Source organism: Gigantopelta aegis, chromosome 11, assembly GCF_016097555.1.
Source record: "Gigantopelta aegis isolate Gae_Host chromosome 11, Gae_host_genome, whole genome shotgun sequence".
NCBI lineage: Eukaryota > Metazoa > Mollusca > Gastropoda > Neomphalida > Peltospiridae > Gigantopelta > Gigantopelta aegis.
In genome coordinates, this window is record NC_054709.1 from 26405666 (window position 1) to 26433271 (window position 27606).

The 27606-nt window shown below is 37.9% G+C and overlaps 2 protein-coding genes across 4 annotated transcripts in view; one reads left to right on the plus strand and one right to left on the minus strand.

Annotated features, from left to right (window-relative positions):
• Positions 1–965: 965 nt before the first annotated feature.
• Positions 966–19985, minus strand: LOC121385592 (probable 39S ribosomal protein L45, mitochondrial). The gene is made up of 8 exons (XM_041516333.1): positions 19800–19985; positions 16571–16690; positions 12418–12553; positions 11075–11139; positions 8335–8486; positions 5240–5294; positions 3597–3746; positions 966–1742 (listed from the first exon to the last, which is right to left on the minus strand). The coding sequence occupies exons 1-8, from the start codon at positions 19845–19847 to the stop codon at positions 1491–1493; spliced, it is 978 nt and encodes a 325-aa protein (XP_041372267.1). The 5' UTR covers positions 19848–19985; the 3' UTR covers positions 966–1490.
• A 5696-nt stretch (positions 19986–25681) lies between these two features.
• Positions 25682–27606, plus strand: part of LOC121384975 (basic leucine zipper and W2 domain-containing protein 1-like) — a 37318-nt gene continuing 35393 nt past the window's right edge. The window contains exon 1 of one of the 3 annotated variants that reach the window (XM_041515484.1): positions 25682–25747. The gene's annotated coding sequence lies outside the window, so the exon portion shown is untranslated. Of the gene's footprint in view, positions 25769–27606 lie in introns of all 3 variants that reach the window. The other 2 variants (XM_041515483.1, XM_041515482.1) reach the window with 2 other exon arrangements.

A 27606-nucleotide genomic window follows, 5' to 3' on the forward strand; every position in this document is an offset into this window, starting at 1 on the left:
TTTTAATACAACAATGTTTCACAAGGTATCTTGGTTTGTTATGGGCAGCATCTTGCTCAGCCAGTAGAGTGCTCGCCTGAGGTACTTGTGTCTAGGGATTGAATCACCTCGGTGGACTCGTTGTCTGATTAGGGTTTCACATACACACACACACACACACACACACCCCCAAATCACAACAGGTAAATCAAATATTAGTGTTTATAAAGTGAAACCTCTCAAAACCGGTCCCTCTGTTACCTGGAATTCATCCAAAACCGGACATTTTTCATGGTCCGTTTTTTTAAATCAATACAGAACTTAACCTCTCTAAACCAGATACCTCTTAAAACCAGACATTTTACTTCATCCTGAAGGTGTGTGGTTTGGAGGAGTTTTACTATATAGTAAACATGTTTCTGATCATTCTAATATTTGCAACTATAGTCCTTCCCACAGGGAATACCTTTTTTCATACTATGGAATTTACTATAAGTTATTTACTTCTGAGCAGATTGTTTTCTATATTGCACACAAAAATAGTGTGTGTTTTTCATTATTTCCAAAACACTTTAACTTTTTTCTCACGTCAAACAAAACTGAAATTATTTACAAAAAAATACAAATTGTAGGAGTATGGGACGGACTGTAGGTCAAACTTTATTTTATTATTGGGAAGGAAGAAAAATGGTTTATTTACCGACGCACTCAATACATTTTATTTACGGTTATATGGCGGCAGACATATGGTTAATGACCACATAGATATTGAGGGAGGAAACCCGCTGTCACCACTTCATGGGCTACTCTTTTCAATTAGCAGCAAGAATTTTTTTATATGCACCATCCCATAGACAGGATAGCACATACCACAGCCTTTGATGTACCAGTCGTGTTTATTATTGGGATACCAAATCCAGTTTGGGCTACTTATAAATAAAATAACAACCAGCAAAACCTTGAATATAAAGACACTAATATTCTAATCCAGAAAATATATTTAATATGTAACAATAGTCATTACAAAATGTTAAAGTTCAAACACATTTTAGCAAACCCAGCATACTGGTAGTCCTTTTAAATAATAATAATGTAATAAAAAAAAAAATTGACAGTTTTTAACACTCGGCATACTCTAGCCATATTCTCACATATACCGTGAAACCGCTCAAAACCAGACCCTCTGTAAACCGGAATTCCTTGAAAACCGGACCATTATTACAGTCCCTTTTAAAAATCAGTATAAAATTTTACCTCTCTAAACCAGATACCTCTTATTACCGGACATTTTTCTTGATCCTGAGGTTGTCCCGTTTAGAGGGGTTTCACTGTAAACAGAACACGGCCAGAGGCCACTTGAGCTCCTCAGGCGAGCGCATCCGACCCACTATAATATTCTGAAACACAGTATTGCAGCCGAAATCTCTAAAATATTGACCACACTTTGAGTTCAGCAGAAGAGACATTCTTGCAAAATGTCCACTACATTTGCGACTTTTATTCCTTCTACATCATGTGGTCGCAGGAACCGAGGAGTCTTCTTCGGTTTCTTCAGCAGGCAAGGGAGAGAACTCTGGTTTGAGAAATGTCTTTAAGAGAGGTTCGCGTGGTGGCATCCAGTCTGGGATGATCTTGCCGTGAATTCTCCACAAGCCGTACTCGTTAGCGATGTGCTTCTCTAGCACCACATACTCCAAGACATCCTTCGCTATTCTGTCACTGCCGTACATCAACCGGCCAAAACGGTCGTACACCGCAAGTATCTGCAAGTAGAAAATGAATCACATTAAAACATGGGTGGATACCAGGAGCAAGACCGAAGTGGCTGGGATACTTATGGAATAATTTCTGTATCCCATATTGTGGGACATGCATTTTGAGAGATTAGCAGATCAACAGTGCCACACTGTATGATTCTTCATAGTGGCTGATGCAAAAAATGTGTGTGCTGTTCATAATTGCACAAATACATGTAGCAAAATATTCATGATCAGTTCTTAAAGGTAGTCGCATACTTTAACCAAACTTTTAAGTTTAAATACTTTTGTTTAGTCCAGAATATATTTTGTACAAACTTCAATAAGAAATGTCTGAAATATAATAATAATGAAGTCTCATTTATAAATAGCGACATCATTTTCCCTTGTCAAAAGTAGCTGTTTATTCCCTTGATTCATTTAGTTATTTTGGCAGAAATTGTCCCAATTTTGTTTTAATGAACAGAATACTCTCCTCATTCTCTCAAGATGTATGATCAAAAAACATACTTAAAATATAAAACGTCTCCTAGGACAACTCGTTTACTATAACGTATTCTCTCTAAAAATGCTAGGTCATGCTTAAATAAAGGCTATTTTTTTTTCAGCATTTCATATGCATTTAATCAGAAATAGAACAGCATATAGGTTCTATATACAAATGAAACAGTGAGTGAGTGAGTGAGTGAGTGAGTGAGAATGAATAAGTCACATTAATACAATAATTCTACATTAATTTAATTTTATTTATCTCTGAAAATGCTCTATCATCCTTAAATAAAGGCTATTTATTTTTGAGCATTTCATATGCATTTTCCAAGAAACAGAACAGCATGTAGGTTCTGTATACAAATGAAACAGTGAGTGAGTGAGTGAGTGAGTGAGTGAGTGAGTCAGTGAGAATGAATTAATCACATTAATACAATAATTCTACATTCATTTAATTTTATTAAAAACAACAATGTAAAATGATAATATGCAAAAATATATAATTATATCACAGAAAAAACATTATTTAAAATTTTTGCGTAAAAAAACTGCTCTTTTAAAAATGTTATGGAATATCACAGTACTAGCTAGAATGGGAAACAAAATCTAACGTGATGATTGACAGAATTTGATCCTATGGCCATCACACCGTAGGAAAACAATACATATACATAAATGAAAAAGATAGTGGTGGTGTCGTGGTTAAGCCACCAGACTCAAGGCTACTAGGTACTGGGTTCGCAGCCCAGTACCTGCTCCCACCCAGAGTGAGTTTTAACGACTCAATGGGTAGGTTTAAGATCAGTACACAGACTTCTCTCTCACTAACCACTAATCCACTGTCATGGATGGGCCAGATAGCTGATGTGTGTTCTCACGACAGCATGCTTGAATATAAGCACGAAAAAAGTATAAATGAATGAATGAACGAACAAACGGATGAATGAATGATACCCTAGCACAAAAAAATACCTCTGCTATTAGGTGTGAAAAAAAAGGTAAGCACATTTATTACCCATATGCTTAAAAATATCTTGCTACATATCAAAGTAGTACGTCCCACTTGGCGTAACGCCAAGTGGGATGCGTCACTTCTACATTATCGATTGGTGCATTACAATACAGGAATGTCAACTAAACGAGTTGAGTGAGATAAAGTAAGATCGATTATGGGTAATAAATAGAATATTAAACTTGCTACTGTTTCATATCATGTTTATGTCCCTCGTGAATTTTTTTTTATTGTTACTCACTAAAGCTCATGACAATTGAAATCACTCAGAACACAAATATGATACGAAATAGAAGCTTGTTTAATATCCTATAAGTATGTATATGAAAAAGTGAAATACACTTCGAAGTTTAACCCACCTGTTTCGTGTGCATCCTGACTGTGATCTGCGCAAACAGATTGTCTTTACCAAACATCTCCTGTGTGCGCACCTGTGTTACTCGCGGGGGTTCGATCGACTCGACAAACGTCCACCTGAACGTCTTGTTCTCCAAGCCAAACACCATCTCCTGCAGAAGAGGACATTTAGTACTATAAATTATTACTTCGATCACGTACACTACACATTTATAAGTGGTAAAGCACACACCTGATGCACGGCCAGTCTAGGACCGATGCCTATCAGACGGCCCATTGGGCTTTTTCTCGTTCCAGCCAGTGCACCACAACTGGTATATCAATGACTGTGGTATGTGCTATCCTGTCTGTGGGATGGCGCATATAAAAGATCCCTTGCTACTAATGGAAAAATGTAGCGGGTTTCCTCTCTATGACTGTGTCAAAATGAACATGTTTGACATCCAATAGCTGATGATAAATAAATCAATGTGCTCTAGTGGTGTTGTTAATCAAAACAAACTTTTCCTCTCTTTCATCCTTCCAGTCAGTGATTCATGGCTACCTACCTTCATGACTGTCAGAATGTCTTTTGGAGTAACCACAATTATTTCATTGTACACAGACATGACATTGACATTTGTAATTTTTTTCACACATTTAACAATATTACTAATATAAACCGTTGGAAAGAAATAAAGGATCACACCAACACTAACAGGAAAGTGAGCCTGTAAGTAAAACCCTCATCAATAATATAAGGAAGTCAACCATGTTATCGACATTCAGTCTCACATTACTGACATTCAGTCTCACATTACTGACATTCAGTCTCACATTACTGACATACAGTCTCACATTACTAACAATCAATCTAACATTACTGACATTCAATCTCACATTACTGACATTCAGTCTCACATTACTGACATTCAATTTCACATTACTGACAATCAGTCTCACATTACTGACATTCAGTCTCACATTACTGACATACAGTCTCACATTACTGATATCCAGTCCCACATTACTGACATCCAGTCTCCAGTCCCACATTACTGACATTCAGTCTCACATTACTGACATTCAGTCTCACATTACTGACATTCAAAGACACATTACATCTTTGTACTTTATCCAGACATTGCGACACCGATAGCAAATGAAATTTGGTCTACAATACAAAGTGTTCCCATATTTATTTATCTCAGTATACCTACACAGGCTCATCTTTCATTTCATTTCAACTTATTTCTGTGCTTATATCCAATTAAGGTTCAAGCACGCTGTCCTGGGCACACACATATTAGCATGTTGTTGATGAGTCCGTACTTGAGCTATCGGACACAAGGCTGGTAGGTACAGGGTTCGCAGCCCGGTACCGGCTCCTACCCAGAGAGAGTTTTAACAACTCAATGGGTAGATGTAAGACCACTACACCCTCTTCTCTCTCACTAAACACTAACAACTAAGCCACTGTTCTGGACAGACAGCCCAGATAGCTGAAGTGTGCGCCCAGGAAACCCGCTACATATTTTCCATTAGTAGCAAGGGATCTTTTAAATGCACCATCCCACATACCACAGCCTTTGATATACCAGTCGTGGTGCACATAAGTGAGAAAGACAGATGGACTGGTAGGGGACTACTAAATCATTATACTCACTGGAAAAGCTTTCTCCGTGACTAGATCATGGAGTCTATCTTCATTTTTATAAACACTGAAAACAAACATAAAACAAAAATACACATGTACGTCACTCCAAATTTAATGTGTTTTTTTTAATTATTATTTCATCACAATCTTTTTTAAACACAACGGAAACCAACACAAACAAAGAAAGATGTTAATTGATATGGGTTTTTTTAATTCCTTCACAACTAGTGGTATTCCTATTTATCAAGTTTTTCAGTTGTTAGTGAAGGAAGGAAGGCAATGTTTTATTTAACGAAGCACTCAACGGTTATATGGTGTCGGACATATGGTTAAGGACCACATGGTTAAGGACCACACAAATATAGAGAGGAAACCCGCTGTCACCACTTCATGGGCTACTCTTTTCAATTAGCAGCAAGGGATCTTTTATATGCACCATCCCATAGACAGGACGGCACCAGTTATTAATGAAGTACAATGTTTCTAAGTTGTAGTACTAAACCAAACTACTTCCGACTGGGTCAAAGTTTGAGGTGCACCAAACTTTTGACAGAGACCTTAACACCACAAGTGCTGTGATTGGTGATAAATGTGACTGTGTTGGTTGTAAAAAAAAAAAATAGTTTTATCTAGGCCAAAAATGTATGCAATTTTATTTTATCTAGTACCACCCTGTGTCAATTAGCCTTGTTCTTGAAACATGTATGGGGTATATGTACCTGTAAACAAGAGTAGTCGAATTTTGTGTGTACTTGTACTGTCTTTGCCATGAGTAAAATGATCTCCCTTTGTTTGACACCCGATAGCCGACATATTTTTGGTGCTGGGGTGTCACTAAACATTCAGTTCATTCATTCATTAATGTACAAAAATCTTTATTGCAGCGCAATTAATTTGTCCAGGCAAGTGTGGATTGGATTCGATTGGATAACATAGTAACGTGCCTATATCCAATTAAGGTTCAAGCATGTCTCTCCTGGACACAATATCCGACTTTGCCAGTGACTGGGTCCGGGCCAGAAGGGACGGGTGGGGGGTTAGAGTTGAAAATGGGCAGAACTGTGAAAATAGCAATTAGTGAAAAAGTTAATATATTTTTAAAAGTATAATAAAAAGTTAACAAGTCGAAAATAAAATAACCGACTTCTCGGCCGAATATTGATATAATTTGGAACATTTTAGATGGACAGTCCAAAAATATATACAAGAAAGAAGAAAGGCTCGGACTATTTAATAATATTTTTACAAAAGAAGTAATTTCAACATAAAATTTTGAATGAAGATCTATATGTCCATGTTGGTGGCCTCATTAAGGCTGTTAAGGTGCACAAGATGGGTTGCATCCCATCAAGGAAACCCCTAGATTGACAGTCATTAGATGTTGAAGGTGTAGTGCTGTGCTGAAATACAGATCTTGAGAAGCCGGATCCGGCTGAACAAGAGAGAATCAGACTAGGGTATAGTCCACTCGTCATGGGTTGATATAGTGGTGTGGACGTGCCCAACTCCAGAGAATACGAGATGGTATCACAATAAAACAAAAGTAAAGTCTAGAAAAAGAGTAGTAGGGGCCGACCCCACCTCCTATTTCTTCTTAAGAGTGGGGCGGTCAATCTTCCAGTGCTGCTAGGACAGGCTCGGACATGTAGAGACTAAACGCGAACAACCATGGCCTTTTGCAGAATGGCCGTCAGACAAGTCACGGAAAAATGTCAACAAAAAGTAAGCCAGAAAAATGGCGTGGGGGCAAGAAATCTCGCTAAAAAGAATCCAACCTTGTGGTGCTGGCTGTTAAAACAAGAAGTGTCCCAGCATTCAATCAGTCACGATGGCCACATACATCCCAGTAGAAAAGTCCATTTCGTTGAAAAATAAAACAAAATGGAGGATTCCCAAGTTGAGCACACGAAAACACGTGCAGTGTGCACAGGCGAAACAAAACACATCTTACTGTGGCAAGCTCCAGACTGGGAATGGATAGTGCGGAGGGGAAGCGGGAGTGATTACCTATCTATTCTGGCAAAGACTGTTTACTTATTTTGTCTAGGGTGCACTAATAACTAGATTCGTTGCTAAATAAAATTTAAATTAGTCTTTATTAAGAGGCTTTCGTAGTCCGATTGATCAACCATTATTTTTAATGGAGTGATGTAAGTCTACATAATGATATACATATTATATAATATATATATTTCTTCTTGGACTTTTCAATTTTTTAAACGTTACGCCTGGTATATCGTCAACCATAGCAGGCCATAGTTTTTCAAATTTCATGGGAAACCACTCTGCATAGAACATAAGAGTATACTGCAGGATAAGTTACTTCCCTTTAGTGTTGTGCTCTTCTACTGTGTTAGTGACGACAGGTATGGTTGAATTGTAGGAATTTACTTTTAACCCGGATTCTATTTTATTTCTGAGAATAAGTTTATTTGTATTTTCAAAACATCCTGTTTATATATAAAATTGGAAGGAAGGAAGGAAATGTTTTATTTAACAACGCACTCAACACATTTTATTTACGGTTATATGGCGTCGGACATATAGTTAAGGACCACACAGATACTGAGAGGGGAAACCCGCTGTCGCCACTTCATGGGCTACTCTTTTCGATTAGCAGCAATGGATCTTTTATATGCACCATCCCAGAGACAGGATAGTACATACCACAGCCTTTGTTACACAAGTTGTGGAGCACTGGCTGGAACGAGAAATAGCCCAATGGGTCCACCGACAGGTATGGATCCTAGACCAACCGCGCATCAAGCGAATGCTTTACCACTGGGCTACATCCCGCCCCATACAATTGGACTGATACGAAAAATCTTTGTTGGTGTCAGTTTCACTATAATGATCAAATTCTAACCACACTTTTTTTTAGTTCCGTGCCTTGTGATCATGGGAAGCCATCGGATCGGATCGGATTTTAAAAAAATTATTATATATATTATTTTCGCTGAATATTTGTACTCGATATAATCATAGGAAACGAAATTTCGTTTCCGTGATTTTATGGACACGGTATAGGAAACGATCGTTTCCGTGATATCAGTGGGCCTGCCATAACTAAGTTTTGGATGTGAGTCCTCGATATAAAAACTCACTCCTGCAAACATTCCTGTGCCTCTATGACGATGTCCTGCGCCTGTTGTGCAAATTCCTTCGTGTCAAAGTCCTCTTCAAACTGTCGCACTTTTCGCAATTCCATAAACGATTTTCCCTTCTTCTCAAATTCTTTATACTTTGTTTTCACCCCCTGAAAAAGAGTATCCATTGCAGCGATAGAAATAAGCAGAATTTTTCATTTGTCCACCGGACAAGAACATGGAGAAATCTACTTGTCCAGCAATATTTTCACATGTCCAAATAAATGTTTTCTTTTATTCAAGTACAGGGACTGTATTTTTTATTTCTCAAAATTAAACTGCATTGAACATTTTTACTTGTCCACTGGACAACCAATAAGTTACATTTTGCTTGTCCGAGCAGATTTTCACTTGTCAGGAAAAACGGACAAGTGCTTATTTCGAAAACTGCATTGTAACAGCAAAATTTATACACCTAGTTTTCTACATGGCATTATGAATTATAACAAGAGGCCCATAGGTCTAAACGGTCACCTGAGTAAACTGTTCACCCGCATCTACCCATGATACCCATTTTCTGTGGGTGGGTGGGGTGGGGGGGGGGGGGGGTTTGTATCAGAATGAGCAAATTCACAAATTAATTTTTACATGTGTCAAGGCATTTACGGAAGAAGAGAAAATTATTTTAATAATGGTCTTAGTTGTTTTCCCTTTTGGGCCCTACCACTCGGGCCCCTACCACTCGGGGCCCCTACCACTCGGGCCCCTACCACTCGGGCCCCTACCACTCGGGCCTTACCACTCGGGCCTTACCACCTTACCACTCAGGCCCCTATTTTGAGTCTCCATGGGTCAAATTTAGTTGAAATTAATGGATCTTCTAGATCTGAAGAAATTAGTTTAAATGCATTTCTTTATATAACAAAAGTAACCTTCACCCTCTCCCCAGTGGACATGACAAAGAAAGAAAGGTTTTATTTAATGACGCACTCAACACATTTTATTTACGGTTATATGGCGTCAGACATATGGTTAAGGACCACACATATTTTGAGAGGAAACCCGCTGTCGCCACTACATGGGCTACTCTTTCCTATTAGCAGCAAGGGATCTTTTATTTGCGCTTCCCACAGGCAGGATAGCACAAATCATGGCCTTTTTTTTAACCAGTTATGGATCACTGGTCGGTGCAAGTGGTTTACACCTACCCATTGAGCCTTGCGGAGCACTCACTCAGGGTTTGGAGTCGGTATCTGGATTAAAAATCCCATGCCTCGACTGGAATCCGAACCCAGTACCTACCAGCATGTTGACCGATGGCCTAACCACGACGTCACCGAGGCCGGTCAGTGGACATGACATTCACAAATAAGATAAACCATCTATAGACCCTAACATATATGAAGACCGTTTGGTTGTAGCATTTGTAACCTTCTCCCTCTGCCCGGTGGACATGACATTCACAAATAAGATAAACCATCTATAGATCGTAACATATATGAAGACCGTTTGGTTGTAGCATTTGTTGAAGTAGAGGGTGGAGCGAGATTTAGCTCAGTGGTAAAGCGCTCGCCTGATGCGCAGTCAGTCGAGGATCGATCCCAATCGGTTGGCCCATTGGGCTATTTCTCGTTCCAGCCAATGCAAAGGCAGTGATATGTGCTATCCTCTTTGTGGGATGGTGCATATAAAAGATCCCTTATTACTAATGGAAAAATGTAGTGGGTTTCCATTCTATGACTATATGTCAAAATTACCAAATGTTTCACATCCAATAGCCGATGATTAAAAAGTCAATGTGCTCAAAACAAACTTTTGTTGAAGTAGAGATGAAGATTTGTTTAAATTGGCTTAATTTTCTTGTTTTGACCCCCTATATACTATAGGTGTATTTAATGGACTTACTGACAGTGTGTACATGATTCAAGGAGGGGGTGCCAATTGCTTGCACATGAAGCTTTGTAAAAAAAAAAGTAAAGTTTGTTTTATTTAACGACGCCGGTAGAGCACATTGATTTTTTATCTTATCATCGGCTATTGGACGTCAAACATATGGTCATTCTGACACTGTTTTTAGAGGAAACCCGCTGTCGCCACATAGGCTACTCTTTTTACGACAGGCAGCAAGGGATCTTCCCACAGGCAGGATAGCACAAACCATGGCCTTTGTTGAACCAGTTATGGATCACTGGTCGGTGCAAGTGGTTTACACCTACCCATTGAGCCTTGCGGAGCACTCACTCAGGGTTTGGAGTCGGTATCTCGATTAAAAATCCCATGCCTCGACTGGGATCCGAACCCAGTACTTACCAGCCTGTAGACCGATGGCCTGCCACGCCGCCACCGAGGCCGGTATGAAGCTTTGTGTACAAGTAACCCATTTTTCATCTGTGCAATGCATTTTACACATCACTGACACCATCTTATAAATGATATGTCTTACCTTAAATTGTTCTTTTGTTTGTAACACCATAAACGATTTTGTTTTTAAATTTTTCCCTATAAATGATTTTATGCAAAACTTCAATTCCTAGATGCTGGTTCAGGCCTCGTAGAATTGAAAATCTGCGTGACCCATTTATCGGCTACGCAGAAATAAATCCAGGTAACCCATTTTCTTATTGCATAACCCGTTATATATCCAAGTAAATGGTGATCCAAATTTCGCGCACACAAAAAATTGGTTATGCAAATTTAAATTCACAGGATCGTTCTTGCAATTTTCAGAGGTCTGTGGTTGATTTCTCAAGTTAGTTACCTGTGGGGAAATTAGAGATTTTTTACCATCTCCCTCTGGTGGGACGAACTCCTCAATGATGGCACCTGGAAAAGATATATTCATATGTAAAACATAAAATCAATCTTATTAAACTCATTACATGACCCTCTACACGATCAGACATTAAAATAAGTCGTGAACTGTCATTCTGCATTTCATTTTAACTCATATTCGTGCTTATATCCAATTAAGGTTTAAGCACACTGTCCTGGGCACACACCTCAGCTATCTGGGCATTCAGAACAGTGGGTTAGTTGTCAGTGGTTAGTGAGAGATAACAGGGTGTAGTGGTTGTACACCTACCCATTGAGTCATTAAAACTCGCTCTGGGTTGGAACCAGTACCGGGCTGCGAACCCTGTACCAGCCAGGCTTAGATCGATGGCTTAAACACAACACCACTGAGGCTGGACAGTTATCCAGCTTACCACAATGTTACCACATGTCACTAAACTCGAGAACTGAACATTTAACAAAACCACCACAACCTAAAGTTTGATCACCTGTGTTATGTGCTGTTTAAATGTAAATTATGAGTACAATCAATCTAATTAAAATTAGCTCCACTATTACATGTGGATCTAACAGCAGCCCGTTGGAGCTCATGTCCAGTTGACCTTTTATTCGACCAATCAAAACCGTACTTGCAAATTCATGCCAGTGATTTGAAAAGAATTTGAAAACATTCGGGATTATGCTGAGGGTATACGAAATTATTCGGGTGAATTACAAAGTATGCCGGAAACTAATTTCAATATAAAATTTTTTTATAAAATTTGTTTTAAGACGAAAAAAACTGTGATGGTAAAGCCATAAAATCTGTTTATACTAGTATACAATCCAGAGTTTATTACTGTACTTTTCCCCCTGTTTTTTAATGTTGAAATAGACCAACAAGTTCGCCTATTGCATAAATAGTCTCACCCGATATTTTTAGAATTGGTATGCTCCCGAATAATGCTATAAAAGGCGAAGTCTAATTGGTTGATATTTAAATTGTTATTTAAAGATGAAATGTCACCTGGACATGGGAGTACACGCAATGCTGTTAGATCTACTGGTAGACCAGTAGAGCCAATTTTAATCAGATTGGAGTACAATGAGAACAATGACATGAATGAATAACAAAGTATCGACATATTAGTGGAAAGATTATAATGAACTTCATAAAAGTGTTGTAACTTATCAGGCCTGTAATTTGTGGTAACCTGTAAGTCGGTTAACGTTACCATGCACTGTGCTAATTCAATGCCTGCATCCCTGTGTCATGTACATATATATATATATATATATATATATATATATATCCGATTCTTAACAAACCTGTTGCTGAAATGTTGAGTGGGCGATCCTGGTGGTGTCGCGGTGGTAAGCGGCCTTCTTTCTTCATTCTCGTTCTCATTTCATCAGGGGACATCTTGAGATCGGCCATCATCTGACGGAAGTCCGGAAGGTCGACCTACATGAAATATGTATACACAATATCAAAGGTTCATATAGTACAATACGGTTTTATCACTTATGTTTCTAGACTCCGATAATTAACATCATTTCCCAAAGGCCATGTCGTTTTTTATTCCCAGTTTTAGAGTAAAATATTCCAGAACTGAATGTAAATAATTTCCATTTTTAATTATTATATAAAGATATATTTTGAAAACAATATGTAACACTTGGCAAACAGCCCTTCTCTTTCCTATAACGTTTCATAATGCAAAAATTAAATAGATATACTAATTTGAATAAGTACTCAAATTTTGTGCGAAACTAAGACAGTCATAAATACAAGTATAGTAGTACTCTTTTAAATTCTAACTTAGCTTAATGAGATGTTTTTGAAATGAAACTGAAAAATCCCAATTTTTTTAAAAAGAAGCTAAAATTCCCAAAGTCAAATCCATGGGTGTCAAGTCAAATTTGAGAAACAAAACCGTGTAATATTCACACATGTACACGCAAACTGCCATATTAAAGGTTAGCTTTGCCACTCGCCAAATTCACCAATTATGAATTTTAAAAACAACTGGCAAATTTTATGACAATTTGACGAAAAAATTACATGTAGTAACTGATATTTTGTTAGAAAATAGCTCAGTGTCTGCCATTTTTGAAGTTTTATAGATAATTTGGTGAAACTGTTTGCTTGCCAAGAGCTAGACCTGATATTTGTTGTATTTTTACGTTTATTCAAAATTCTCAAAATTGACAGGGAGCAGGCAGCAAATGCTGCTCAAAATGCACAATATACAATCCAATATCCATACATACTCACGGGAAAACGTTCTTGTGCACCCTTAAAATCTCAGAAATACTTACAAACCTTTTGTTTTGCATACATGTACGTGTATTATTTATCTGTTAAAAGCATGATCGACCAGTCCTGTCTTCTGAACCTGAAGTTTGTTTGTTTTGTTTAACAAAGCCACTAGAGCACATTGATTAATTAATCATCGGCTATTAGAAGTGAAACATGTGGTAATAATGACTCGTAGTCAACAGAGGAAACCCTCTACATTTTTCCTATTGTCCGAACCAAATTGTTAATAACTACAAAAAATTACTCTCCTACCTTTAATTGCCGTTAGATTTCCTCCAAAGTTTGTCCAGACACAAATCGCAAAAAAAACACTACAAATATACAGATTCCACACACGAGACTGCAACGATGTCGCCAATATTTTCTTTGCTGAGATTGCATAGGGAAAAATACATGCAGTTTTCTGCCGTCTGCCATGATGCTTGTTTATGGAATACTCTTCAAGAGGGGTGAAAGCCTCCAAAGTATGTGACACAATTAATATGAAATCGATTATCTCTAGTGGTATCATTAAAATAATAATAATAATAATAAAAAATAATAATAATGACGTCATCACGTTTGCTTTTATATCATGTTATGACAGATTAGTCCTAACAAGAACATCCATTGGCAGCCGATACAAAATTACATGCTTTTTTCCCTATGCGCTCTCAGCGTAGTCGATATAGGTGACATGGTTATCATCTGTTATGTGGAATCTGTGTCACTGTAATGTTTTTTTCAAGATTTGTGTCTGGACAAACTTTGGAGGAAATCTAACGGCAATTAAAGGTAGGAGAGTAATTTTTCGTAGTTGTTAACAATTTGGTTCGGACAATAATGCAGCAAAGGATCTTTTATATGTACTTTGCCACAGACAGGAAAGCACATAACACAGTCTTCATCCAGTTGTGGTGCACTGGTTGGAACAAAACAAAAACTAATCAGCTGAATGGATTCACTAAGGTGGTTCGATCCTGCGATGCAAGCACCTCAAGCGAGCACTAACCGACTGAGCTAAATCCCTCCCCTTTGAACCTAAAGAGTAGTCTATACCATGTGTAGTGCACCGTTGATGACATTGTAACAGAACTACAGTACGTATTGCTGAATGGTCGTAGTCGTCTTTTGTGATTACGTAACCGGCTGCGTACAATTCTTTCACTATTTGGCCATAACTCAGGGATGGTTCGGGATGTCAGTATTGTCGTTTCAAAATGATTCCGTAGCCTGATATAGGCATCTTGCAAACGTGATGTCATACATAAGATTCCCTAAATACAGAAGATGTGTTGATAACATCTCAGTAGCCACTGTATAGTGTTCACGGCCCCGTTCCACGAAGCGATCTTAGCCCTAAGATCAACTTTAGTGCATAGGGTAGCTATGTGCTAACGGTAATCTTAGGGCTAAGATCGCTTCGTGGAACGGGGCCCTGATGAACACTAATGAACACTGTGTGTAAACAACTATGTCACAATGTGTTATCAAAAATAATGCATGGTGCTCTCACCAACAGGTGTGTAAGAAAGAATATTAATGGTCCATTATCATAGATGCAAACTGCCATATATCTTTATATTTTTATATTTAGGCTTAAAATTCTAATAATTATTGTTGTTGTTTGGTGCAGGGTTGAAAATTAACACGAAAACCATGGCCCACCTCAAATTCAACTAGCCCTCCAATTATCACACTGAAACTGAACATTAGAATGTTCTTGGTTAAATAATAGCCATGTACTGACCGTATATAGTCTGTCTGCATCAAATGGAAATCAATAATAAATAAATAAAGTTAAAATTCATATAAACACATGTTATATATAGTATTAAGTTTTAAAAAGAAATTCATTATAAATAAAAATGTTTCTGTAAAAAGTACCATTAAATTATATACAAATTAAATATAATTTTTAAATTAAATATCATCTAGGTGAAAACAAAATGCTAGAACAGCCAATGCATGCAGCTTGACTTGCATCGTCTAAGAAATAAAATATAATGCAGAAAGAACTAAAGGTAGAACTGCAGGTGCTTTAGTATTTAGTTTGGGCATGGCAGTTCTCTTTGTGGCAATGCAAGAGGGATGGAATAAACTTTGTGGCGATGCAAGAGGGACGAAATTTCCAGTAAAGGATTTCCTCAGGAGCGGCTGTCCTCCTATAGAAGAGGCACTAGATAGAGATCCATGGAATCTTCTACTATTTTGTCAAATGCTCATTCGACTGAAGTTTGCAGAGATATGGCCCTGGTCATGTATTTCGGTTTTGTTGTTTAGATTACCTTGGATTTTACATCAATTGCCTTAAAGGAATGCATAAGCAAGGCTTTTGGACTGGTATGCATATTCAACAATATATATAATGCACATTATTGCTTAATATCAACAAGTATATTATTATAATTAATTAATAAAACGGTTAAATGTGACGGCTATGATATATAACAGGAGCAACCATTTTGTTCCATTCCAGTGAATACGCCCTCTGGCGAGCTGGTGGTTACATAATAGTATATTATTATATTTAATACATAAAATGGTTAAATGTGAAGGCTATGATATATAACGGGCACAAGCATTTTGTTCCATTCCAGTGAATAAGCCTTCTGGCCAGATGGTGGTTACGTAATATTTAACGTGTAATGTTAGGAATGTGTCTTAGAACTAGAGAAACAAATCTACCTGGCTTTTACACCATGATCAAATAGACATGCATTGCAATGTTCTGTAATAATATACATCCCAATAAGCCAGCAATAAGTATATTATTATTATTCTTCAATACAAAATAAACCACCATCTTTATTGCTTTTCATATACATGTATCTTGAAATCTTTATTAAAATAATATTAAAACTTTGATCAGTTCAGCAAAACTGGAACTACCTGTGAATGTCAGACCACATCTTCAGTTCAACTAAAAGATGAGTCGGCTTGTATTTCAACTTTTTTGTACCAAATACTGAGAAGCAAAATAAGGAGTGTCTTTCCACAAAGTCTACCAACACACAACGATATGTGGAACCAAGCTCTCCCCCCCCCCCTTTCGTTTAATGGTATGGTGCCATGCAGCCGCCCGCCTTTAATTTTCACCCAGTGAGAACACTGTACTTACAATAAACAGTCGCTTAAGTAGTTTAAAACATAATAAATGATGAAACCATCTGTACATACCTTCCTGACTTTTTCTCTTCTCTGTTTCCTCCATTTTGGATCATAGTGTTTGGCCGATGGATATCGAATCTGACCAACAGCTGGTGCCGACTTAAGAACCCAGCTGATAGATTGGATATTCTGGAAATATTACACAGTTTGTAATACAATGTACACAGGGCTGGCCACAGTTTGTAATACAATGTACACAGGGCTGACCACAGTTTGTAATACAATGTACACAGGGCTGGCCACAGTTTGTAATACAATGTACACAGGGCTGGCCACAGTTTGTAATACAATGTACACAGGGCTGGCCACAGTTTGTAATACAATGTACACAGGGCTGGCCATATTCTAAAATATTCAATTGCCTGCCGGGCAAGTTATTATCAAATTTCACTTGCCCACAAATATATTAACTCGTCCCAAAACGTATGTAATTTAAATCAAAATTAAACTGTTGGTGTCAAACAATTTCACGCACTTGTAAACCCTGTATTACTAAATATGTTTATTTCCTTTAATTTGTGAATGTAAAAAAAAAAATTGCTATCGGAATGAAGAAAAATTGGAAATGAGTTTATGATCTTTTTTTAAACTTTAACACTTTACATTAGAATTATCATCGAAAATATGCTACTTTGAGTTAATGATTTCACAGTCAATAACATTAACTTTGCGGGGTTGTGGGTTTGCTTTTGTTTGTTTTGGGGGGGGGGGGGGGTTTTGGAGGGGAAGGGGAGTCATGATGGACGAGTGTACTAAAGAGATTTTTTGTTTTTAAATATTAAAAAAATTATACTCTTCTATTTTTCAGGATGAATTTTACTTGTAGAATTCTGGACATTTAATTTTCACAATTTTCCGGGGGAGTATACCTTCTGTTTTTCCTTAGAAATTCCAGCGTTTGGTGCTCTCGATCTGAGTACAAAACACAAACTCAGTCGGAGACTGCTTTGATCTTGTTACAAATTGTCCTGCATATGCGCCTACTCGCTGTTCTTTAACAGTGTAACAGTTATAGTTTTCTTACTTGCACAACCAAGCGAAGTCTGTAAAAGGCCTCACGGTCTTGGCCAAGTTTTGAAATGACAGACAACACTTGCTGCAAACTACGGAATTACAAAAATTCAGGGCTTCTAGATCATGGTAGCCCCACTTCCATGGCTAGTGATATTTAATGTTGGGCTAGTAAATAACTACTATTGCCATGCCCGACAGCTAGTGAATTTTTCATGTCAAATGTTGCAGTTAAGTCTATTTTGTAAATATAAATATCCTAACCCCAACCCAGCCCTCCAATGTTAGTATTTTTAAGCTATATCTCCCTCTTTAGGTGACATATCTGATTACTACTACTATTTAGTAAAATTGTTATAACTTAAAAATATAGTAGGGCTAGTGGATTTTTAATCGTGGCTAGTAAATGTTTAAAATCACTTATCCCATGGCTAGTAGATTTTTTTTTAAATCTAAAAGCACTGAAATTGCAAGTGTAGCAAAGGGATAAAGAGACAGTTTGTGTTCGGAAATTTCGGTCGCCCAGCGGACGACCGAATTATAAATTTTGCTTGTCCGAGCAAACTTTTACTCGTCTGGGGGGAGAAGACAAGTACTTTTGGCCATTCCTGGTACACACGACCAATTCGGAAAGCCACTGGTCAGTTTTAAGGATTTCTGGAGTTTATTTTAAAAGTTTGTATCAAAGCTGTGATTCACTGGCAGATCTAGAGGATGGTCACAGGGGTCCCATGAGCCCCACCCCTACTCCACCAACTGAAGTGCCCTTTTTAATTTCTTTTTTTGTCCCTCTCTTTTTTTCTTTTGTTTTATTCTTCAGGAATTCCTCATTCTCAGAAAATACAAAGTGTCTTTATTTTAAAATTTTCCTAAGAGCATGTACCCAAAACCCACATACAGATCTCGATCCCTTTGCCTTCCACAAACTGAACTTGGAAAGAGTTCGACCCATACCCCTCTATATCAAAGGCACTAAACTAAAAGACTAACCCTATCCTAGTTCACCAAGATTAACCTCGAGTGCAAGAACAATGCGAGGTTTATCCTGCCGAGGCATTAAGCCGTTAGCAGATCTGGACGGTTCCAAGGAATTTTGCTCAGAACAAATTGCGGTCAAAATAATGACTACCATCATGTTTTCCCACCCTAATCGTGTATTGTGATCTATTTCGAACTCATGGAGACCAAGAAATACTTACTCAATCGGGTTGTGGTCTTTACGAAACTAGTTGAACACCCCCATCTTACCGTAGTACAGAATGATTTTAAAGTGATACTTCAGATGTTAAAAAAGTGCTCAATAAAACTGTTATGTTGTATAAATTATAGAGATATAAGTAACGATATAAGACTATGAAAATGAGTCTTGGTTGTTATTTTGTTTTTGTGTGTTTTTTTATATGAAGATAATTAGCATAACAGTGTGTTTAAAAGTGTGGGAAATACAGATAACAACCGAAAGGCGTATGAATCCGGTGTTTAGAATGTCGCCATGTGTGTCTGCTGAAATTGTCTGCCAGCGTAATTGGCTGCTAGAAATCGATCGGTGGGAAAAAAAACACAGTTGGGACTTTTTTTGTTTATTCAAAGTGAAGATCGTTTCAAAGTAAGTATTTCTTGGTCTCCATGAGCTCAAAATAGATCACAATACATGATTAGGGTGGGAAAACGTGATGGTAGTAGTTATTTTGACCACAATTCGTTCTGAACAAAATTCCTCAGAACCGCCCAGATCTGCTACGGCAGGATAAACCTCGCATTGTGCTTGCATTCAAGGTTAATCTTGATGAACTAACCCTAACCATATACCTAAAACTACCGTAACCATTGAAACGGGGGGCACGGGTTGAACTCATGCCCTGAAATTACCATTTTTAGAATTTTGTTAGCCACCCAGACCCAACCCCCGCCCTTACACAATCCTGATTACCATTGTGATTTACCAAGTGTCCAACAGGCAATTAACTAGTAAAAAAAAAAAGGAAGGACTTTCCTTTGGTCTACCAAAAAAAAATCATGTTGCCTGGAATAGTGTCTATAAAACTTTTTTTGTTAAAAATATATTTTAAAAAAAACACACCAAAAAACCTGTTTGTTGTCGACCTAAGAAATAAAATGCACACCATGCAATTAGTAATGAGATTGTATCTAATAATCTTGACCGGCAATTAACTGGTGACGTCAAATGAATAAATAAATTAATAATCATTTTATTTTTATAACAAACCTGACAGTGTTTAGCTTGTCCAAGGACTTTGGTGATGCACGCTGCCATTCCTCTTTTGTTGTAGATTTCCTCCTTATTGCTTGAGATCCGTCCACTAGGGTAGCGTACAATGTTAATAAATTCACTTCGGTCACTGCCGAGAAATCTGATGGGAGTAATAACTCTTACACTCTGTGCCGACAGAGAATTTTTGTTTTATTATATATAATTTCTATAGATTACATTTTATGTGTCTGCCAAAATTAGAGTAAATTCCATGTTTGTAATCCGTCTGCGTACATACGTATTTCCACATGCGTACGGAGGAGGCATAAGATGTAGGCCTACCAAACCCTCATACTGCTGTCGTTCTCCATATGAGAATAGGACCATTTCCTACACTCCTAACTTTCAGTTCACTTTTGATAGGGATATGCTCATATAGTACAAGTACGTTTTCTATATCAGGGTGAATTGGAAGTTTGTTTTCTTTAAAATAAAATTTAATATCTCTCAGTGAATTTGAACCAAGTACACCAGGAACTTGCTGCTTTCATTTTAACATGCTTGGATCAAGGGCATCTTTAACAACTAAGAAACCTACACTATCTTATTGTTGGTCAAATACACGAACAAGTAATGCAATAAAGCCAAGGTAGGGAATGTCCTGTCCATTTGCTGCAGATATCTGAACCATCCCACCAATATCTATAAGGTCATGTGGTGCAAGGTTTGCCTTGTAGAATTGTAACAGATAAAAATCAACCTCCACTGAGGGGATTCGAACCACAGACTCTCAGTACGAGTGTTCAGTGCTCTACCAACTGAGCTAATAGGGAAGTTACCACTAACTGCTGCCAGTACGAGCACTTTATACCAACACTACTATCGTATTAAGAACACACCGAGTCCCTACATCAGCTCCATTGTTACTTCCCCCGAACAGACAACTGGACTCGGTGAAGATGGTTTTATATAGGGTTCTTTATTCCGGAGAATAGGGATATATAGTCAAACAAACCCTATAAGCAAAAATAGCATTATTAAAATACATTCACAACTATACATAAACAGTCTTAAAAGACCATATTACAATGCGTCTATACACTTTACGGCAATCTGATTGGTCCAGAGGTGCCTTTTTTCCCCGTTCATATCGATGAACCCAACAATATTAAGCCACGCCTATTCCCTAAATAATATATTAAACAAGGCGCATTCATCGTCAGTCTAATCATTACTTGGTTACAGACATCTACTATTGGTACCTGTTTCGTTTACAAAATATGAAAATTGAAGATTTTAGTGTTCGAAGTTAATCATTTAATTGGTTATTTGCAAAAGCAATACTCGTCTACAGATTTCGCAGACATCGGTAGCTCGGACAGCATGTGACACAGTCGGCTTACTACGAGATCAAGGAATCTAATTGGTTGTGTGTGTACTGCCAATATGCTACGGTATCTGTGATTATGTAATGACGCTGTAAAGAGGTGTTTTCAGACGTCGTATGCACGTTTGTTCCTAATTTGCTCTGTCGGTGTCGGAAGGTGTGAATTCCGTTGTAATGAACAGAATAACACTGATGTACGTTTGTTCCCGACAATTTGTGGTCGGGTGGTGTAAATGTCGCAGTAACGACGGTCATTGTAGCGAGGTCTGACTGTATATGTTAAAACAATAAATGTAGGAAAAATATTTTTTGGAAACAAATCGCATCAACATTCGGTAGGCCTATCTGTTTTAAGTTTTAGGAAATAAAATTAAATTTACGCTAGTAGGGCCTACAAATATTAGAACGATCAGAAACACGTTTAATATACAGCTACCAATATGTTGTGTAGGAAAATACATTTGATATGTAATTACAATCTCTACAAAGTCTCTGTTAGTCGATAACATGTTAAAAATTGCAGCAAACTCAGGAATGTCCCTTTAATTAGTTACGTTATTTGTGGTTGTGTCTGCGACAGGATGAGGATGACTGCCCATGGAATCAAGTTTGATACGACTGGTTGGCTGCCCGCTTGCAGTCGTAAACACTAACAAAAGAAAAGAAAGTTTGCCACGGTACCATTGGTGGACTTTCACACTTGTGACAAAACGAGATATTGTCAAGCGTTTTTTAGTTGAATTCAGACCTGTGATAACCCTGTATGCATTCAGAGGAATGCAAGTATTTTATTATAAAAACAAATATATATATATACATATACATATATACATACATACATACATACATACATACATACATACATATATATATATATATATTAATAAATTCTTCTTCAAAAGAGGTGCAAAAATATATATTGTAATAATTAACCAATTTCAATTTAGGCTTAAAATAGTGTAATATTGATCTGTAGATGATATTTGTCAAACATTTTAAAACCTTGATATAATTTAACCAAAATTTATTAATGTCAGTTTCGATTCGTTGGAAATTAGAAATTCTGTAAAATGCTATTCCTAGTAATAACGAGAACACAATTTTCTCGTGGTGGTGACACGAGATCGCGCGCACCGCGGTGCCTGTTCGTAATACATAGTACATACTCTGTCGACAGGTAAAATGGGTTTTAAACTAAATCAATCTAACGGTAGCTGCACAGGTACCTTCGTATGAGCCAGATGAGGCTATGTATTGGCATGCTTTGACAGTCACAAAGTTGTCCGACATTAGGTACAGTCGCTAGAATGGGGTTATAGCTAAAACGGAACCGTGCCAAAACGGCACCAAGCAAAAACGGAACCAAATTGGACAAAACGGTACCTGCGTTGGCTAAAACGGCACCGAAATTTATGGCTAAAACGGAACCTACGATGGCTAAAACGGCACCATAATTGAATTTTATTTGAAGAATAGTAAATAAGACCCAAAAAACCAACAAAACAACTTAACTTAAGATGGCGAAATCACATCGATTCAGCTGCTTTCAAGCTGTTCTGATGTCCATGGCTCAGTCCATTTTGATTAAAAATTTGCAGTACATTTTGTGTCAAAGTGTCAAATCACTATTAAACAAATAAAATGTTTTAATCTTGTCAACTTTGTTGTTAGTGTGTTATCGGCTATTGGATGTCAAACATATGGTCATTCTGACACAGTTTTTAGAGAAAACCCGCTGTTGCCACATATGCAACTCTTTTATGATAGGCAGCAAGAGATCTTTCATTTGTGATTCCCACAGGGAGGATAGGACAAACCATGGCCTTTGTTGAACCAGTTATGGTAAAGACTTCCGAATTCACCCCCCCCCCCCCCCCCAACCCCAACCTATTCATCGCTCTGAACCCTAACCCTAATCCTGAAATTAAAAATAAGATAAGTTATATATATTTATATATGGTGCCGTTTTAGCCATGATAGGTTCCGTTTTCGCCAAAGAAAATGGTTCCGTTTTGGCACGGTTCCGTTTTAGCCTGCACCCCTAGAATGTCATCACATTTGCTAGTAATACTAGGCTATATTAAATCTGAACGGCAAAACTATTTATCTGCAATCAAGACCGTGTCTCTGCGCAATACAGAGTACAATGGACATTTGGCCAAAATAGTGGTTCCGCTTGTCGTATGAGCGGTAGTATGAGAGTATACGCCTAGTAGGTGGTTACAAGTGCCTCTTAACAATGCATATCGCGGTTGGAGAGACAAGGACTGGGATGTGGAGGCGGGAAGCGAAAGACGTTGAAAGATAGGAGCTGCCAGATCGGGAAGAAATGAGATGGAAGTCAAAAGGATAGGACGAAAAGGGGACAGTGGGATAAAAACATTTTTATCACATTTCCCTTTGTCGGTATACGTGCATGCATGGTGTGGGTGATCATAATTATAGAATAAAGTAAAAAAAAGTAAAGTTTGTTTTATTTAACGACGCCACTAGAGCACATTGATTTTTTTATCTTATCATCGGCTATTGGACGTCAAACATATGGTCATTCTGACACTGGGTTTTTTTTAGAGGAAACCCGCTGTCGCCACATAGGCTACTCTTTTACGACAGGCAGCAAGGGATATTTTATTTGCGCTTCCCACAGGCAGGATAGCACAAACCATGGCCTTTGTTGAACCAATTATGGATCACTGGTCGGTGCAAGTGGTTTACACCTACCCACTGAGCCTTGCGGAGTATTCATTCAGGGTTTGGAGTCGGTATTTGGATTAAAAATACCATGCCTCGACTGGGATCCGAACCCAGTATCTACCAGCCTGTAGACCGATGGCCTAACCACGACGTCACCGAGGCCGGTATAGAATAAAGAGTAAGCCTATTAGATTCTACCACTAGGCCTACTGATATCGGTATGTGGTTTTTGTTTTGTTTCAGGGATATGCGGAGCAACATAAGCGGGGTAGGTGGGAGGGCGGATGGATCGGGCATAAAGAGAAGATACTAGTTACTGGTAAAGTGGAATTTCGTAAAATAAAGTAAAATAATAATTAATTAATTTAAAAAAAAAACGTTTTGAAGATTTTGCCGCCCCCTAACATAATGTAGCCCAATGCTAAAGCGCTCGCCTGATGCGCGGTCTGTCTAGGATCGATCTCCGTCGGTAGGTCCACTGGGTTATTTCTCGTTCCAGCCAATGCACCACGACTGGTATATTAAAGGCACCACATGTCTGAGGGATGATGCATATAAGAGATCCCTTTTAGCTACTAATGGACAAATTTAGCGTTTCCTCTTTTAGACTATATAGGAAGGAAGGAAATGGTTTATTTAACGACGCACTCAACACATTTATTTACGGTTATATGGTGTCGGACATATGGTTAAGGACTAGGCTACATAGATATTGAGGGTGGAAACCCGATGTCGCCACGTCATGGGCTACTCTTTTAGATTAGCATCAAGGGATCTTTTATATGCACCATCCCATAGACTGGATAGCACATACCACGGCCTTTGATGTACCAGTCGTGGTGCACTGGCTAGAGCGAGAAATAGCCCGATGGGCCCATCGACGGGGATCGATCCCAAACCGACCGCGCACCAAGCGAGCTCTTTACCACTGGGCTACGTCTCGCCCTTTAGACTATATATGTAAAAATTACCAAATGTTCCAACAGCCGATGATTAATAAATCAGTGTGCTCTAGTGGTGTAGTTAAACGAAACAAACTATTTTCTGAAGCTTCTTTTTAAGCTTCTAGCTTCTTCTTAAGCTTTTTCATATATTTATTTTATTTTTATTATTTATTTTTTGGTATCCACATAGCAACCAGTCCTTTGTCAATAGCAGTGGCGGATCCAGAAAATCCATGGGGGGGGGGGCAGTGGCATGAAGTGGAATGCCAAGGGAACTTTGGGGGAGGTTTGGAGGGGATCGTAAAAAAAATGAAAATTAATATATAATAAAATTATAACTATCGCAAAATTTAGGGGGGACGGGCCCCTGGGGCCCCCTAGATCCGCCTCGTTTTGAACAAATTAATCACTTTTATCATTACTGTATGATTTTCTTACCACTAACCCCAAACCTAACCCATTTTCTTTCTTGGGGAGGCCCCCATACCCTCTTTTGACTGGTTGGATTCAATTCCAGCGCCATCAGCCCTGCCCAAAATTTCTTTCTAACAGAAATACTGACAGTATATACAAATCTGCTATTTTTATTATTATCTTAACATCTATAAATAGCCGTAGTTTAAAATAAGTTGGGGAGTAGTTTCAGAAATAAACATTCCTTTTCTATTACAGGAACTAAATTTCAAAATATGTTCAGGTCGCCAGTACAAGGACAACACTATTAATTGACGATACTACATAGAAGGCAACATAAATGTTTCATAGACCGTTTACATTTTTAGTTTATACAGTACACATATTGTGTAGGTGCGCAGCAGGTGAATTGATTAGCGACGGCGAAGCTAGTCTATGAGCTTCGAGATGTTTCGAGATTTCACGAGAGTTTGCACGAAAAAAACCATTTGCTTTCTTGGTGAAAAAGAAAGGCTGTGGTGAACGTAAGTCAGGTGATAAATTTGGTAAATATTTTATTTAAGTATAAAACTACAAACATTAAATAATGCCTCTATGTTTTTAAAGTAACAAATGATCTATATTTCGTCTTTCGTAGGGTTTTTTAAAAATAACAATAAGGTTTAAATCGAGTTTTATATTCGCGATTTCCGCCTGGATTGGAAATTCCAAAATGGATGGAGGATTAAGCGTCATTTGCACATGTGGTGAAATATTTTAATTACTAAAGAAGGAATATGTATTTCAAGTGAAAATAAAATTATACAAGTGAAACTTGATTCATGGACATTTAAAAAAAACAAAAAAAACGTAGGACGTTATTCATCATTTTAAGTAAAAACAACAACAAACCGAAACAAAATGCCAGACAAAACAAACATCCAGAAGGCTGAACAGGCTGATGTGCTTTACATTAAAAATCACTGAGCTGTTTGTTTCAGTTTTGATTTATAGTCATACTTTGGTCTTTGGAAGTTTAAATGGACTACAGGCTGCTAAGGTACTGGGTTCGGATCCCAGTCGAGGCATGGGATTTTTAATCCAGATACCGACTCCAAACCCTGACTGAGTGCTCCGCAAGGCTCAATTGGTAGGTGTAAACGCTTTCCAGGGGACAATATTTCAAAATCTGAGGTAACTGGAAGTCTGTTCACATGTTTTTTAGGCCAAAAAAAAAAAATTGTTTGTTTCCGGTCACCTGACCGACCCTGAACTTTATGCGACCAAAATGTTGGCGTGGTGACTGACTGAATTTATTACCGTCTCCATCTGGCGACCGACTCCAAGAACGTCTAAATATTAAATTATTTGCCATGTGCGTTCAGAGTCCTAGCAGCGAAAACAAATGAAATTTGTTGACATCATTGTGCAGTCGGAACATTTCACTATTTACGAAGTTGTCCGATCACTGTGAATTCCGTATTAATTGTCGGTACAATTCGGAACTCATCGTTGATTTTAGTAATTTGGCGAAAACAATCCAGATACTTGCAACACATTCATAAATGATACAAAATGAGTAGTGTCGCACTGTGGCGAGTAACATTTTAAGCTTGGCTAGTAAATTTTGTTTGTCCACTAGCCAAAGAAGAGTAAGTTATAAAACCGAGTGTAGAACACTGTTAATAACACATGCTCTTATTAGGTACCACGGTAATTAGCGACACACGAGATCGCATGACACTACGGTAACGTATGTGGCGATTAAACGGCTTTTAATAAAAACTGCTAAATACTGTAGGCCTATAGAGGAAAATATATCGTATTATCGTAACTCTACTCATCTCATACATTGTAAGTTTATTTTCCAAAAACAACAATGTGCGATCTCAACAAAACAATCAAGGATTTCTCGATACCACATGCACAAACTACAAGTCATCGCGTTTTTTTTCGCATGCAAAGGTGAAGGTCATTTGAAGAAGACGTGGTACAATTTTCGTTGTTGGCTACTGCTTAGGCCTAGTACCCAAAATTTGTTAATATACACGGGTGTAGCCTGTAGGAAGATACCAAAAAGTGGGGTGGGTGGATACACACACGTACAAAGTTCCCCGCTTCCTACGCCAGTGATGTAGATAGGCCTATCAACTGCTGAGCATGGGTAATAATTAAATAAACGGAATATTCAAGAATAACCACAAACATTAAACAGTTCACATTTATTTCAGTGTTTCAGTTAATTGGGAATAAATTAATTTGGGTGATTTTAGCATGGGTCCGTTCAATAGGCTAATAAACATTAAAACTATAAGTCTGTCCCACAGGGAATGCCTTAGCCCGAGTACTCTGACTGTAAGAGAGCTAGACGGACATTTGAACATAAACACGCTCTCATTATTTA